General features: G+C 39.8%; 1 protein-coding gene across 2 annotated transcripts in view; it reads right to left on the bottom strand.

Annotated features, from left to right (window-relative positions):
• The window catches only part of LOC147144681 (alpha-2-macroglobulin-like protein 1), a 31,749-nt gene extending 17,990 nt beyond the window's left edge, over nucleotides 1–13,759 (bottom strand). For both annotated transcript variants that reach the window (XM_086036467.1, XM_086036468.1), the window contains exons 1-16: nucleotides 13,570–13,759; nucleotides 12,627–12,807; nucleotides 10,156–10,312; nucleotides 7,867–7,919; nucleotides 5,836–5,856; nucleotides 5,291–5,459; nucleotides 5,125–5,209; nucleotides 4,803–4,920; nucleotides 4,607–4,721; nucleotides 4,434–4,543; nucleotides 3,593–3,748; nucleotides 2,447–2,683; nucleotides 2,240–2,303; nucleotides 1,562–1,707; nucleotides 1,262–1,411; nucleotides 671–868 (exon numbers count right to left, since the gene is read on the bottom strand). In XM_086036467.1, coding sequence (XP_085892593.1) covers nucleotides 671–868; nucleotides 1,262–1,411; nucleotides 1,562–1,707; nucleotides 2,240–2,303; nucleotides 2,447–2,683; nucleotides 3,593–3,748; nucleotides 4,434–4,543; nucleotides 4,607–4,721; nucleotides 4,803–4,920; nucleotides 5,125–5,209; nucleotides 5,291–5,459; nucleotides 5,836–5,856; nucleotides 7,867–7,919; nucleotides 10,156–10,312; nucleotides 12,627–12,807; nucleotides 13,570–13,661 — 2,052 coding nt within the window. In that variant the 5' untranslated portion in view covers nucleotides 13,662–13,759. The remainder of the gene's footprint in view (nucleotides 1–670; nucleotides 869–1,261; nucleotides 1,412–1,561; nucleotides 1,708–2,239; nucleotides 2,304–2,446; nucleotides 2,684–3,592; nucleotides 3,749–4,433; nucleotides 4,544–4,606; nucleotides 4,722–4,802; nucleotides 4,921–5,124; nucleotides 5,210–5,290; nucleotides 5,460–5,835; nucleotides 5,857–7,866; nucleotides 7,920–10,155; nucleotides 10,313–12,626; nucleotides 12,808–13,569) is intronic.
• Nucleotides 13,760–14,503: the final 744 nt, after the last annotated feature.

Here is a 14,503-nt window from a genome sequence, read left to right as displayed (position 1 = left end):
TAACACTTCGACTAATTCTTCTTCTACTCCGCTGCAGAAAATAAATGTCTTCTGTGTAAAGGCAAAGCAATCTCGAGGGAAATAAATTACCAGCGTCCGTCATTCAGCATGTCGTCGTTATTTCAGGCGGGAAGCCACAAAAGCAGACACACACACATAAGAGAAGATCATATAAAGACTGGTTGTCTTTATTTCAATTCCCAATTTTTAAACAAAAAAATGGGAGATTACTCCTGAATGTTTGGAACCTGTGTGTGTGAATATCTTGAAACTGCATGTCGTTTGTCTCAAAAATAAATGCCCGCTGATCCACAAACGGACATTTAACAATTCACAAGTCAAATTAAATACTTAAAAGTAATAAGTCATGATGATGGCAATGTATATGCACAAAAAAAAAATATTTAAATCACAGATATATTTAGGGATATGAAAACGTGAAAATCATGGATGTATTCGTGGGAATAATTTTGAGACAAATCTGTCCCCCCCCCCTATTTATCGATTTTTGTTTTTTTTCTAGGGCATGGAGATTGTGAGAATGCCACATATGGACCACAAGCTCTATACTATAAAGCCATGCTCGATAGGCACATGCCCTAAAAATAAAGCAGGTCAGTGTCAGTAGTATTTAGTGTAGCCAACTTAACAGTCAAGTCCAAAACCTTACTTTAAAGATGTTGTAAACATCATTCTTCTGAGGGGGTTGTCCAACATAAAAGGAGCGCTTGCTCCGCCCTTCCTCTACATCCACCAACATCTCAGGTTCAGGCTGTGGCATGGGCTCAGGAAAGCAGGGATATGGCTCATAGTCTTCAATCTCATGCGAATATCCCGACAGCTTCTGCAGAGGCAGCTGATTGTACACCTACACAAAGTTAAACACAATATTATACAATACTCTCAACAGTAGCAAAAGACGAAAGAAGTTGTCTCAGAGATATTATTGAAACTAGACGGGACGAAGCAAGCCTTTGTTTGTGAGAGAGTTCTGTTACTACAGCGGAGACGTAACTTGAATATGTTTTATATCAGTCAATCGGTTTTTGGACAGTGGGAGTGCCCAACAAGAACAAGAAGGCAGAGCGAAACATGCAAATTTCATACAGAACGGCTGCAGTGAACAGATTCCAACTCTGAACCTTGTTGTGAGGCAACTTGTTCTACTGTGCCACCTTAAATAAAATCAAAGTGTTTTATTCGTATTTTTAGAAATGACTGGGTTGATGCATGTTTTGGCATAAAGTTAAAGTTATCTTACATAGCCAACATTGAGTTCCCTCTCTGCCTGCAGCAATAGGATGCTCTGGTCAATGGCTCTAACAGAGCACAAAGAGCCAGGCTGAGCCTGCAGTTTCAATGTGGTTTTCTCTGCTGGAAGCTCCTGGAGGGACGAGAACTTAAGAGAAACCTGCGCAGAAGACAACAAGGGGTCAGTGGCGATAAATGCCGTTTTCAAATGGTCTTTTCTTTTACACCATTTACTACAGTAATTTCATCAAAACATCAGTGTGCAGTATATCATTTGTTCATTGTGTATATTAAAATCGCCAGGTACAACCTTGTTTTTGAGACACAGCTGGATGGGGAAGTCTTGGCTGTCTGCCACAGCCTCGCCACCAGGCAACACAGTGTAAACCACAACCTGTGCAAAGGGTGCCAGGTCGATCACTTGACGGAGGGAGATGGACAGCTCCCCTTTGTTCACTGACAAAGGTAGGAATAAGAGGTTTCTCTTAATGGTTTTGTCTTAATTACATAAAAAAGTATGATTCACTGACAATTAAAAACATACAAGCAATAGAATAAACCAAGCATATATACATATATACATATATACATATACACATACATATACATATATACATACATACATATATATACATATATACATACATATATATACACACATATATATATACATACACATACATACATACATACATATATATATATATATATATATACATACATACATACATACATATATATACATACATACATACATACATATATATATACATACATATATATACATACATATATATATATACATATATACATACACATATATACATACATATATATATACATATATACATACACATATATACATATATATATACATATATATATATATACACATATATATACACATATATATACATATATATATATACATATGAATATACAGATAGTCCTCAAATTACGACATTCGCGACGAATTGAATTTGATTACCTGTACCCGCTCTAACAGCCACCGGGAGACGGCCATGCTGCACAATTGCTCCTTTGGACATCACCTAAGAAGTACACGTAGAATCAAAGTCAAGTGTGACTTTACCCACACAGACATTGAAACTTGTATATTCAGTGTGCTTCTTACACAGTGGTAGAATTTCTAGTAGAGACTGGCGTTGCCAATACTGAGAACAACTGTACTCACCAAGAAGAAAAAGTCCAAGTTCTCCTGTCCCTTTTTGAGCTCCTGTCCCTGGATGATGTACTGAGCTCGTACCGTGGCATCTTTATCACAGGAGATCTTCCCGCTGACCTGCATGAGCTTGAGAAAACTACTACTCTTGGAGTAGAAGGCAGAAACATCATGATAGGCTGTCCTGTACTCCGGTTTCCGTATATCTTCAAAATATGTCTCATCATCATCGACCAGTTTGGACTTGGCCTGTTAACACAAAAATAAGACAATGGTGAAATTCTAAGCCACTCACGACTTAGAATTTAGGGTCAGCCGAGTCAACTTAGATAGCTTCTAATAAGATGATAAGATTTTTTTCTAAAATAGTTTTCCCTCAAAACATAGCAATGATCCAATGGCAAATTAATGTGCATACATTAACATCTTATTTTCCTTATGTTATTGTTGGTGTTGTTTCTCTGGTATGACTTCCTGTTCCTCCTGCCTCTTTTTTGTTGGGCTTTGTTGCAATATGATTGTGAGCCATGAATTCTACCTAGCAATGAGTGATCAGGATCCAGAAAAAAAAAAAAATCTGCGCAACTGCTGTGTCGGCTACATAGTTACAAAATATATTTCAGTTGCAAGATTTCTTAATGAATAAACAATTAATTACATGATAGCTGATATTTATATATATTTTTTTTTTTTCAAGAAACAGGCACATCAGAGAGGACAGTAACGTTATTCCCATGGTATAGGTTCTGCTTCATCTAATGTTTGCATTGAAAACTCCAATAAGTATTAATTGCATCATAAAATTATTGACATCCTGCACGATGTTATGTGATATTGGAAGGACCTGTGAGACTCACGTGTGTGTGTCCGGAGAGGGAAAGAGGAGTTGGGGGCGAAATAAAAACTGAGTGAAACTTTGCTATGTCATGTTTTTTGTCATTCTCAGAAATAACATCCATCCATTCATTATGTGCCACTTATCCCAAGTCGCGTCACGAAAGCAGCAGCTGCGCAGACTTCCCTTTCCCCAGCCACATCTTCCAGCTCTTCCGGAGGGATCCCCAGGCGTTCCCAGGCCAGCCGGGAGACAAACCGTAGTCTACCCAGCGTGTCCTGGGTCGTCCTCGGGCCCTCCTAAAAATAACATGAGTCTCAAACCTTAAGATTCACGTGGTCCCTCCAGTTGCTGGTGTCCAGTGAAAATGAGGCCATGCCTTTTGTGTTGGTGGTGAGTGTTAAGTTGACTGAGTCCGGGGCAAATAAGTACACAGGCTCATTGGCGACGGGATTTTTGTCTGGACCTGTCATTTTGACCTGCAAACAAGAATGAATGGGACAACATTTTTAGCCATTTAAGATTTTCAGATCTTTCACTTACTCCGGGATTGATACCAACTCTCTTTGGGAACAGCAACATTGTTCAAGTAAGTCATACCTTCAGTATGTGATATATGGTGGCCTTCTTTGAGTCATTAGCTTCGCAGCTAGCATCTCAGTTGATGTAACATCAATGCTAGCTCAAAGCATGTGAGTAAGTAGCACGTGTTGTGCAGTTTACAGTTGGTGTTGTATATAAAGTGCTTTGTTACAGCTTTAGCTGTTGTGAAATGCGCTACATAAATAAAATTGTATTGTATTGTATTGTATTGTATAAACGAATGCTATTTGTAATTTAGCGTTAATGCTTCTTTGCAAATGTATTTCATGATCTCATCCTGCTATCGTTATTTGTGTGTAGTCATTCATAGCGGCTTTTCTACGTGTACAAGAATTTACGTGAAAAACTCAGTGTGTAAACAAGCACGTGGAACAGGCGATACTTGGCCACCACCAACTTATTTTTGTAAACAGAAGCATATGTGGAATCGGGAGAGTGAACCTTGGCCACGCCCACCAAAATCCACTCGTTTAACTGTTTGAAAGTTCAGTTTGTCCTTTGGCTCATTGGTTGGACAAGGTTTGACGTTAGCTTTCACAACACTTATAAAAGAGAGAGTACCTTTCCCTCAAATGGGATGCCAGGCTTGTACGCTTGAGATACGGCTTCAAAGGTTACTGTTCTCATACGGACACTAAAATTTGTCCGCCCTGTGCCTTTCAGGATCACCCCTAAATTAGAAACATGATTATTAATTAGAACATGATAGCGAGTAAAACATTTCTCCAGCTTACCTGTGCCATGCTCCTCCAGTTCAGCATCCACCACAAAACTATTATCATACGTATTCTTGTTGAGGGCAAAACCTGCCATGCTCACGGTCTCTGTGGCACAGCCACTGCGATCGGTCTGCAAGAGTGGCACTTTTAGACAAAAGCAGTTCATGGAGTTACATGAACAGCCAATAGTAGTTCTATATCAGCTACTCACTGTCACTTTATATGTTTTGCATATGTTTGTCTCCGACGGGACATGCCAGTAAAAGTGAATAGCATTCCTACAAAACACCGCCTTGACTGAGCCAACAACTGGTTTTCCATAAGTGTATCTGCACGGAGAAGCAAAAGTTAATTTCTTTATTCTAACTTGCAGCAAATGGTGATTGCAGTTTAGAAATTAAACTAGAATGAGTTGCAGACTATTTACATGCAAAACATCATTTTAATTGCTTAAGTTTGAATATCTATGTGCAGCTTTCTTCCTCTTAATCAAAAATGAGGATGAGGAGACGGAGTCAGACTAAAACACTTACTTTCCACATATCTTAAGCGTGACCTGCTGGTCCAAGATTGAAATCACACTCGGGAGGTGAACAGTTACCTCAAATTTGGGCAAAACTAAATGAATAAAAACAAATACTCATTAAGAAACAAGGAAAGTTCAGCAAGCACAACAATTGCGTAGCAACTATAGCCGACCATATTCCTTGATGTCAAAGCTGTGGGAGATTTTCTCTCCTTTGTCCGTGGTGGCAGTAATTACGTAGGTTCCTTGTGCAGCCTCTGGAATCATGGGATGGGAAAGATCAAGAATTCCAGTGGTAACAATTTTATCCAACCACTGAGCAATTCGATTGGAATTGGGATCCTACAATAACAGACAGACAGAAGACAGAAGTGTGCTTATTGACCCTGTAGTAGTGCCGTTGCAAGTGACCATCACCGACAACCTGACGAGGGACAACACTATTTTTTTACTTTCTGTAGCATATAATTAATGAGAATTATAGCTGTGATGAATGTGTAATTTAAACTAAATGCTTATATTCTATTCTCACTGTGTGTTGTGTCAAAACGCTTACAACATACGCATGCACAATCCTCTTGTGATTCATACCAATGATCCAGTTATGTCCCTCTTGAAGCAACACACCTTCTATGTTATGATTCAACCATTTTCACTATGGCTCTTAGCCACTTAAGGGAACATAATGTGTCAGCGTGGCTCAAAATGGGATTCTTACCTGGAGCTCCACCACTGTGTACTGAAAAAGAGCAAACAAGTCAAAATCATTAGGTGCTGGTAAATACATCACATTAAGCCCATATAAGATATCATATGTGTACCCTTAGCCAGGAATGTATAAATCGTGTATGAAGAAATGCTTGCCATATTACTTAGCTGCTTAGCTCTGCTTGCAGTAGTTGCTTAGTTGGAGCACCAGCAACATTGATGTGTGTTGGAGCGCACTTTTTCCAATTCATGACACGTGAGCAGTGGTGCTCTTTGACTGCACTTGTGAGTGGCCATTCTACAAATTTCCGTCACCACTTTCCTGTAGTCATATATACTCAGCAATGTTTGTTTTTCAGTCAATTTGTCAATGAGTTTTATAAGCCAACAAGCTGTCAAGACATGAATGGATGTGAAGTTTAGTTGAGCAAAAGCCCTCTGATGGTATTTGGATTGGTTAGCTGGGGTGCCGTAAGGGGGAGAGAAGTGATGAGGACTAACAAGTCTGGTTGAAGACACTGTAGTATTTGCAGTTTACAGCATTGAATTGGTGTGGCCCAATTTGGCTTTTTTTATGCTGTCATTTGTATGTATGATTTAAGTTAAATAAACATTTGAATTTGACGTTTTTCTGGGCATATTGTTGGATACATTGTTGAGCCTGTCTTTATTTTATAATGAGGGCTCTTTATCCAGAAGAATATTAATATTACAATGCCTTTCTTGCTTTAGCAAGGCACTGAAAACACTAGACATTTCAAGAAAAACACCATACTGTTAAATGTGTGCATGATTCAGAGAGTGAAGGGGTTTATCCCTATTAAGTTTTTGTTAGGGCAATACATTATATTAAGAAAACGGCTGCTCAAAAACACCTCTGGGCAGCAAGCAGGTATTTGAAGCTGCTTTAGTGTTTCTGGGTTTACAATTTTGGTGGATGAGGGAGTTGTTAAGGCGATATCAAATAAGGTCTTAAAACATACCCTTGATTGGCAAGGACATTTTTTGTCGAAAGAGCATTTTTTTTAAATAGAATGAGGGAAAACAACAATTGCCTAATAAATTGGAACAGAGTTTTTATTGGTAGGTATTAGCAGATTTACCACTACGTTCTCATTTCACCTCACAAATTTTGTGTGAAAATTATAATCAGCCAAAATGCCAGAAAAAGAAGAAAGAACTCAGAATACAGTACAAAATATCATGGGAAATTTCAGATAACATGGAAATGTTCTCCCTAGGGGTTGTGGAGAGTGCAAGTGTGACATAGAAATGTCACACCTGGGCTCAGACAATTTTCTGGCGTATACTTCAGTGGAAAATTGTTTACTTGAATGCCCAGGATATGACCTTTCATCTTCTTGTAAAACAAAAAGTACAATATTGTATTTCAGATAAGCATCAAGGCTGTTACAGAGCATGGTGCACTGCACATTTTGTTCTGAGATTGACTTCAAATTTAATGAGCAATCTTGGTTTTATCAACTTCAGAATTTAAAACATTACATTCCCCCCCATCAAATATGTCCAATTTCTACTTTTGGCCTTGGAAGGTTAATGATTGAGCTACCGTTACTACTAAAACAAAACATCACCCACGCTGTTAGCTGGCTGTTTTTCATTCAGATAGAAGAAAAACAAGTACTGATCCGGTCGGCATAATTAGCATGGGGTAAACAGGTAAAGAAAAAAAAACCTTGATACAGTACTCCTAATTCCTTTTGTCAAATGTTCATCATGCACGGCAGATTGTCTCCCCACTAATGGAACAGGCCTTGAGCCTGTATTGATTCAGATGTTTGGGTCAAATGCAGTGTGAGGCAAATGAACTCTGACAGCATGTTTATCACACTACTCCATACAGTGCATCACACCCACGCTGGCTTCAAAAATCAACAAACAGCCCTCCGTTCACCTCCCACTCCCTCGAACAAAAATAGAAGCTTGTACTTAACATTTACCAGAAATCACAGCAGATAAAGTTCACCATTGCATCCAGTGTGACAATCTCTCGAAAGACAAAAACGTCTTAAAAACTTACCAGCCGGTCCACAGAGATGAAATTCAAATCCATGGAAACAATTCGGAACTGCACTGTAAAGGCAATTAAAACAAACAGTCTTCATGCATTGCATTATATACATTATATGCAGGTAAAATATCAGAATAAAACAAACAGGAAAGAGGACGTTTTCTGTGTTAGGCCTCAAAACATGGTTCTCGAGGTAGAAAAATAATATGGACAATACATTTGAAAGACAAAGAGCACAATAAAGGGTGACAATACAAAGGAGCCAAACGAGTAACACATGGACCAGTGTCTTACAAAGAACATTTTGCAATATTTGATAAGTGGTTTGGATAATGGGTGAATGGATATTTATCATGCAGTGAGTGTAAAAAATAAAAATACAGTCTACACAGGTTTAGACGTTAATGGTGGCCGGATGGCTCGTAGGCAGTGCGCTGCTGTGTAAGGCCACTTCCCAGCTTCAGACGCTGGCCCAACCGATAAGACTGGTAAGAATTTACCAAATGTGCTTTTGGGTAGGGGGGGGGGGGGGGGGGGTCGACATTACTTTTATCATCAAAACAACCCGGGAGAAAAAAAGGATGTTGTTAAGACGCAAGAAAAGTAAATGTTAGCTATATTTGTTAAAAGACAGTAGAACATACAAATGATCTGTGGGAAAAAAATCCGCCCTCTCTGGACCCATTTTGTGCGTCAAATTTGATTTGCAAGAAGCAACCGTGCCTAAGGATAAACAACCAATCACAGACAGAAGATGTGACTGACGAGGTGGTTATAATTTGCCGTGCACTCACACACACGCTCATGAGCCAGAGCTCGAGGCTGCTTCCAAATTTCACAATGTGGCGACTGAAAAAATGATAGGTTGTGCACGTACCACCAGCCGAAATCTATTCGACTTTAAAAAACATATTTTACAAATATTGAAACTTGGGATGAAAAAGGTACGATTTCACCTGACGTATGTCACAGACCGACGCAGTTGGAGCGTCTTTGCTGTAATTTTTTCCCCTGAGTAACAGTAAGGACATCAAAACTGGCACTTGTGCTAGTGCGACTGGATGCAATTTTTACCAACACAAAAGTTGGACGCATTTGCTAGTATATCGGTAAACGTGTCAAGCGAACCCTGCCGTGAATGCGATGCGGTCCCAAAATTTGATGCAACTTCAGCGCTGATGCAACCAAGAAAAAAAGTTGGGCGCACCAGTAAGTCCAGTGCAAAAAGTTAGTTTAGAGCAGTGATCCTCAATCAGTGTGCCATGGGACATTTGTTTACTGTGGAAAATTATCCAATGTCAGTGATTTTGACAAAAAAAATGTGTTAATTTTCAAATTCAAAATGTTTTGTATATCTATGCCAACCATGTCTGGTAACAGGCAAAACAAAGAAATAATCTTCCACTAGATGACAGAAGGTTTAACCTGTGTATCCAGTTTTTGAGAATTGTTTTGCTAAGCGGAAAAACATTTTCACACAACACAAATTTTTACCGATGTGAAATATGTGCCATTCCTCAATAAAGTGTGGGGAAACACTGGTCTAGAGCTTAGTAAAGGTTGGAAAACACTGGTCTAGAACCCTGTGAACTGACCTATTACCTTGGTTTTCAGGCACCTTACAGTGGCACATCCACCACCAGAAAATACTAAAAGGCCCATCCTTCACTTGCCAACAACTGGACATAAGACTAGCAAAGAGAAACAGAGTGAATTGACCTTAGCAGCTAGGAGGATTCAGATGCAATGCGGAACTAGCAACACTGCTGCTTGACAGCTATGTTTATTACCAGTTTTTGATTTTTAATTGATCCAACAATCCTAAACACTTCAAACTAATAACAATTTGTGAATCATTCACACTCCATTATGGATCATCATGCTAGTGCATGTAAATCATGCTACCAATATAGCAGCTGTGGCTAATTTCAGCGTGTTTACTACTTGTTACTTTACTAATGCTTTGTTAGTATTGGCAGCGCCGCCATTTTGTTGAAGCGGCATTCTCTGTGACTTTATCATGACTACGCACTGATAATCGCATTCCATTATGAAAGGCCATGTGTGAATAGCACACTAGTGCGCTATAGTGACGGTCTTGGCCCTAGTCTGAGACTCGGGGGGGGGGGGGGGGGGATTAGTCAAGTGAGGCTACAATCAGCTCTTCTGGCTAAGAAATACTCACTATTGTAAATGTATTGTTTTGCCATGCAAAGATAGCCTGGTTATAAAGCAACCAGATTTTCCACCTCAAAATAGTCTCTCAACTGTCAATATTTCCATTGTGGTGATACTTACCAGTCTGTCCAGGTTTGTAGACAGGTTTATCAGTCTGGACAATGTGGATGAAAGCAGGGGGCACAATGAGGATTTTGGTCTTTTTGTTCATGGTGTCACTCTCCCCTTTCACAGTGACATTTATGGTTGCCACAGTACGAGTGCGCACTGCTGGGACCTACGGTGCCAAGAAACACAGACGAAAACAGATAGATTGTAAAAAGGGAGAAGAGGAATGAGAAACAGATGAAGGGCTACTTGTACAAACATGACAAATCAATTAGCATTCTAGTTGCAAGAGGCCCTGTGTTGCAACAGCACACCACTTTGCAAGGTCAACTATGAAATAACTCCACAATTGCAAGCCTGTGTTTTCACTTGTTTTTACAGTGCAAATAGAGCTGTTGTTACATAACAAGGGGCAGCAACTGCTTCCAAAATTTGTAAGGGGCGGTTTTGGTCCATGTGTATATGTGTGTGTGGCGAGGGACTAGGGGTCGCGGGGCGGGAATGTTTTCCAGAGGAATGCAGGTACATTACTGGCCTCCAGTAGAAAGCAGCCTTTGTTGAGCTGCAGGTCAAGAAATGCCAGACCAGTTCCGACACGGCTAGGGATTAACTCGGGTGGGGGGAACTGAATGAAATTAAAAGCTATTACCACGGACTGATTGGGGTCACTCAGGCGGTCATTGAAAAGGAGCAAGGCCTATTTGGTTGCATAACAACTCACTGTGGTGGGACAGTCCAGAGCAGTTATTTGCTAAAGAGCCGTGCTGATAGCTTCAGCAATGGTGCCAGCTATAGAGAGAGATGAAGATAATTTGGTACATAATGATAGATGAACATAAGGGCTGGGCGATATGGCTGAAAAGTGTATCACTATTAGTATTTCAGATTGATCAATATCGATAATTATTGATATTTTTTTTTTTTTTTTTTACAATTCAAAATAAGGACTGTAGCTCGTTTTAACATATCGCTGGCTTCGTTTTTAAAACATTGCTAGTGCTAATGCAAAAGTCAATGTAGGATCCTATTCACATGCTAATGGCAAGTTAGCATCGACTTCAGGAGTGATATTCCTTCAAATAGCACACAAACGCTGTGGAAACACATACACACAGGTAAGATAAGACTACTCAAAGGCACAAATTATTTCCAGTCTGTGAAAAATAAGTTATATTAATAGAGTTCATTTGCAACTTGTTCTGTGTCCATGCACTGCACCACACTGCTCCTACGAGTCTATAAAACGCACAGGAACAGCCAGTATTTGTTTTTGTTTTTTTTCCCAATTGCTATTATGGTAGTATACTCTTATTTACCATTTACTGATTTATTTTCTTGTAGTCCTTTCAAGTTATATTTAAAGTTGAGGTTTCAAGGATTCGAGGAATTTTCCTTTCTTCAAAATTCAAGGATACAAAGATCCAAGGACTTTTTTTTGTCATACCAACACACATTTCCACATTACATGGCATGAAATACAATACCAGACAATCCATGGTTAGCCCAGTAAATCCCCAAATATGTGAAAATAACACAAGATAAAATAAATACGATAAAGAGATAAGGGTAATGCTTATTCAAGACTCCAATGTGTGCAAAGATGCAAGGCATCCAAGGTTTGGATGTAGCAGAATGAAAATGCAAGAGGCTTGGATTTCACATGATATTTACAGGGTCATTTTGTACATGACAAAAAGACTAGAGTGCTGAAGAATAAAGTGTTCAACGTGCAGGGATGAATTGGCATGAGGCTATTATGATAGTTTTGAGTGGTTTAGTTTTAGTAGTTAAATAAATACACATTTTTGAATTCAATGAATAATTGTTTTAATAATCGGGATTACAATCTCAATCAAAATAAATGTGATTATGAACTAATTTTCCATAATAATTTTCCAGCCCTACGTTAATGCTTATTTGTGGAAGACGCTACCCTAAAGCAGTATCTTACAGTCACATTCATGCATTGTAAGTGCAGCAAACTAATACTCTCTTGGAGGGCGTGCATTACAGTTAACCAACACTTTTAAGACTACGTCAGCTTTTTAAGAGACCTCATTATTGCCAGGAGTGACAGTCCATTTTTGTTGAACTTTCCTGATTGTGACTTGAGTGTGATGCTGAGGGACGGAGCTGGCTGACACCGAAACTATAGCACGTTAAAGACAGGGAACTCCATCAGGAGGTGTTTAATTGGGTTACCATGCACAGACTTGACTGGTCATTTGAACGAAGTTATGCTATACTGCTTTCCTAATGCCACATGCACTCACATGCGCGTGCACACTTTATTTGTTCAGCTTCTTCTTCATGTCTTTAGTCGGCCAGGGCTTTGCTTGCTGATTTTTTTAATATCTAACAATTTATCCAAGTTTTTTCATATTGATATTAATCATGTGCCTATCAGGATCGATATTGATATTGAATTATTGCCCAGCCCGAGATGAACGAATGGAAAGAGAGATAGTTGATGACAAACAGACCTGAAAGTTCAGGCACCGGTAAAAGTCCTGTTTGACATCCTCCTCCAGGATGACAGTGCTGTCAGTGTCTGTGTCCAGGGTGATACTCAATGCGACGGGCTCTGTGGGCCCCTGGATGAGGGCACAAAGCGTTTCCGGTGACCCTCCTCTCACCTGAGAGCTCACGGTCACGGCAAAGATGCTGCACGGATAGAGACAGCAAAAATAGCTAAATATTGAATAGTGAAAAGTCAGACATCCGTTTGTTGTGTACAAGTAACATCAAGCACCCCTTTTATATGAACATTAATTATCGTAAGTCCTCTGTAGGAACAATATTGCTGCCAGAAACATCTTGAATCAGACATACATACACATATATACATATATATATATATATATATATACATATATATATATATATATATATATATATATATACATATATATATGTATATCATTTCTTCTTTAAATCCAATCCAATACTGCTCGAGATTGGAAGAACCTGCAATTTGTGATATTATAAATTATTTGGTGTTTGTAATCCCTGGATACTGTTCTTTTTCGATGGCAATGCACATGAAAGGCTGCATCTTATTGGTCAACGTCAGATAAAAGCATACATTCCAGCCCTGTTCCAAATTCACTTACTATCACTTATCAATTAATGTAATGTCATTAAGTGTTTACTTGCAATGTGCAAAAGATGAGAGAAGTGAGTCACCAACTAGCCATGAAAAGTGAACGCAGCAGTATTGGTGAGTCAACGTTATTTGTCACATTTTCCTTCTCCAACTACTTGTAGCCTCAAATACTTGCAGCTGATGCCAACAGCAGCGAATAGCGGTCACGATCGATCAAAGATAATCCAAACAAAGCAGGACCTGGGTTGAGTGAATGCAAACATAGCGCGCGGCGGACAGCAAATTTGTTATGATTCTCTAGATTAGTTGGCTGTACTTACGTGTCATTGAGATTTGCCGATGACGCACTTTGCAGAAAAACAGATGCGAGTATGACCGCCAAGGTGTGGAGGACAGGTGCCAATCGTGTCATGTTTGCGCAACGTACACAGCGCGTTGTTCCGACCGGACTGTGGCTTTCTGCGGCGGAGCACCAGGACACTGATGAACTGAGTGCAAACTTTTTGGACTTTGCTTTTTTATACTCCACCGACCCACGGCAACCCCCCGCCTTCAGGAACACTCCCACCAGTCTCTACAACGCAGCCAAAAGTCTCACTTCCCAAAAGTTCAAGCCGGACTGGCCTGCTGCCAGTGGTCCACAAATTATGAGGAATTTGAGAGATGTGGGTGAGGGAAAGGCCAAGATGAGCTTTTTTTCCTTCTCCCCCCCCCCCCCCCCCCCCCAGCCACAATATTGAGCTTAGTTTCTAATAGTTGAAAATGAACAATCACATATGTCATTTTAACTCCTGTGGAAGTCAATATTACAGATTATTATTCACTATCGGCTCTCCTCACAATGTGACACACATTTTCAGGTCTGGGCTAAATGTCACAGTGAAAAAAAATGTTAATATGAAGCATTCACATTGTTACTGCAAATCACTGTTGTGACACAAATGTTCACAAACACATTAGGCTAAAGCAGCGGTCGGCAACCCGCGGCTCCGGAGTCGCATGTGGCTCTTTCATCCTTATGTTGCGGCTCTGCGTGGCTTGGGGAAAATCAATTCTAAGTGTCCGATTGAAGTGCATGTTATTTGTCTCAAAAACGTGTATCGCGTCTTTTCATTAAGTCAAGGTTTTTGGCCACTTTCATATGTGGTCATCCGAAGCCCAAAATGCGTGCGCGCGGGCAGAGGGACTAAAGTGCTGGCAGCCGGGAAGATCGACTCTGCAAATTTGTTTTGAGCAGGGGCATTAGGGGGGGTG

Source organism: Filicampus tigris, chromosome 7 (genome assembly GCF_054856515.1).
Source record: "Filicampus tigris isolate MCC_2025a chromosome 7, RoL_Ftig_1.0, whole genome shotgun sequence".
Classification (NCBI taxonomy): domain Eukaryota; kingdom Metazoa; phylum Chordata; class Actinopteri; order Syngnathiformes; family Syngnathidae; genus Filicampus; species Filicampus tigris.
The sequence above is the reverse complement of the archived record's forward strand: the minus strand, read 5'-3'. Positions and strand labels throughout refer to the sequence as shown.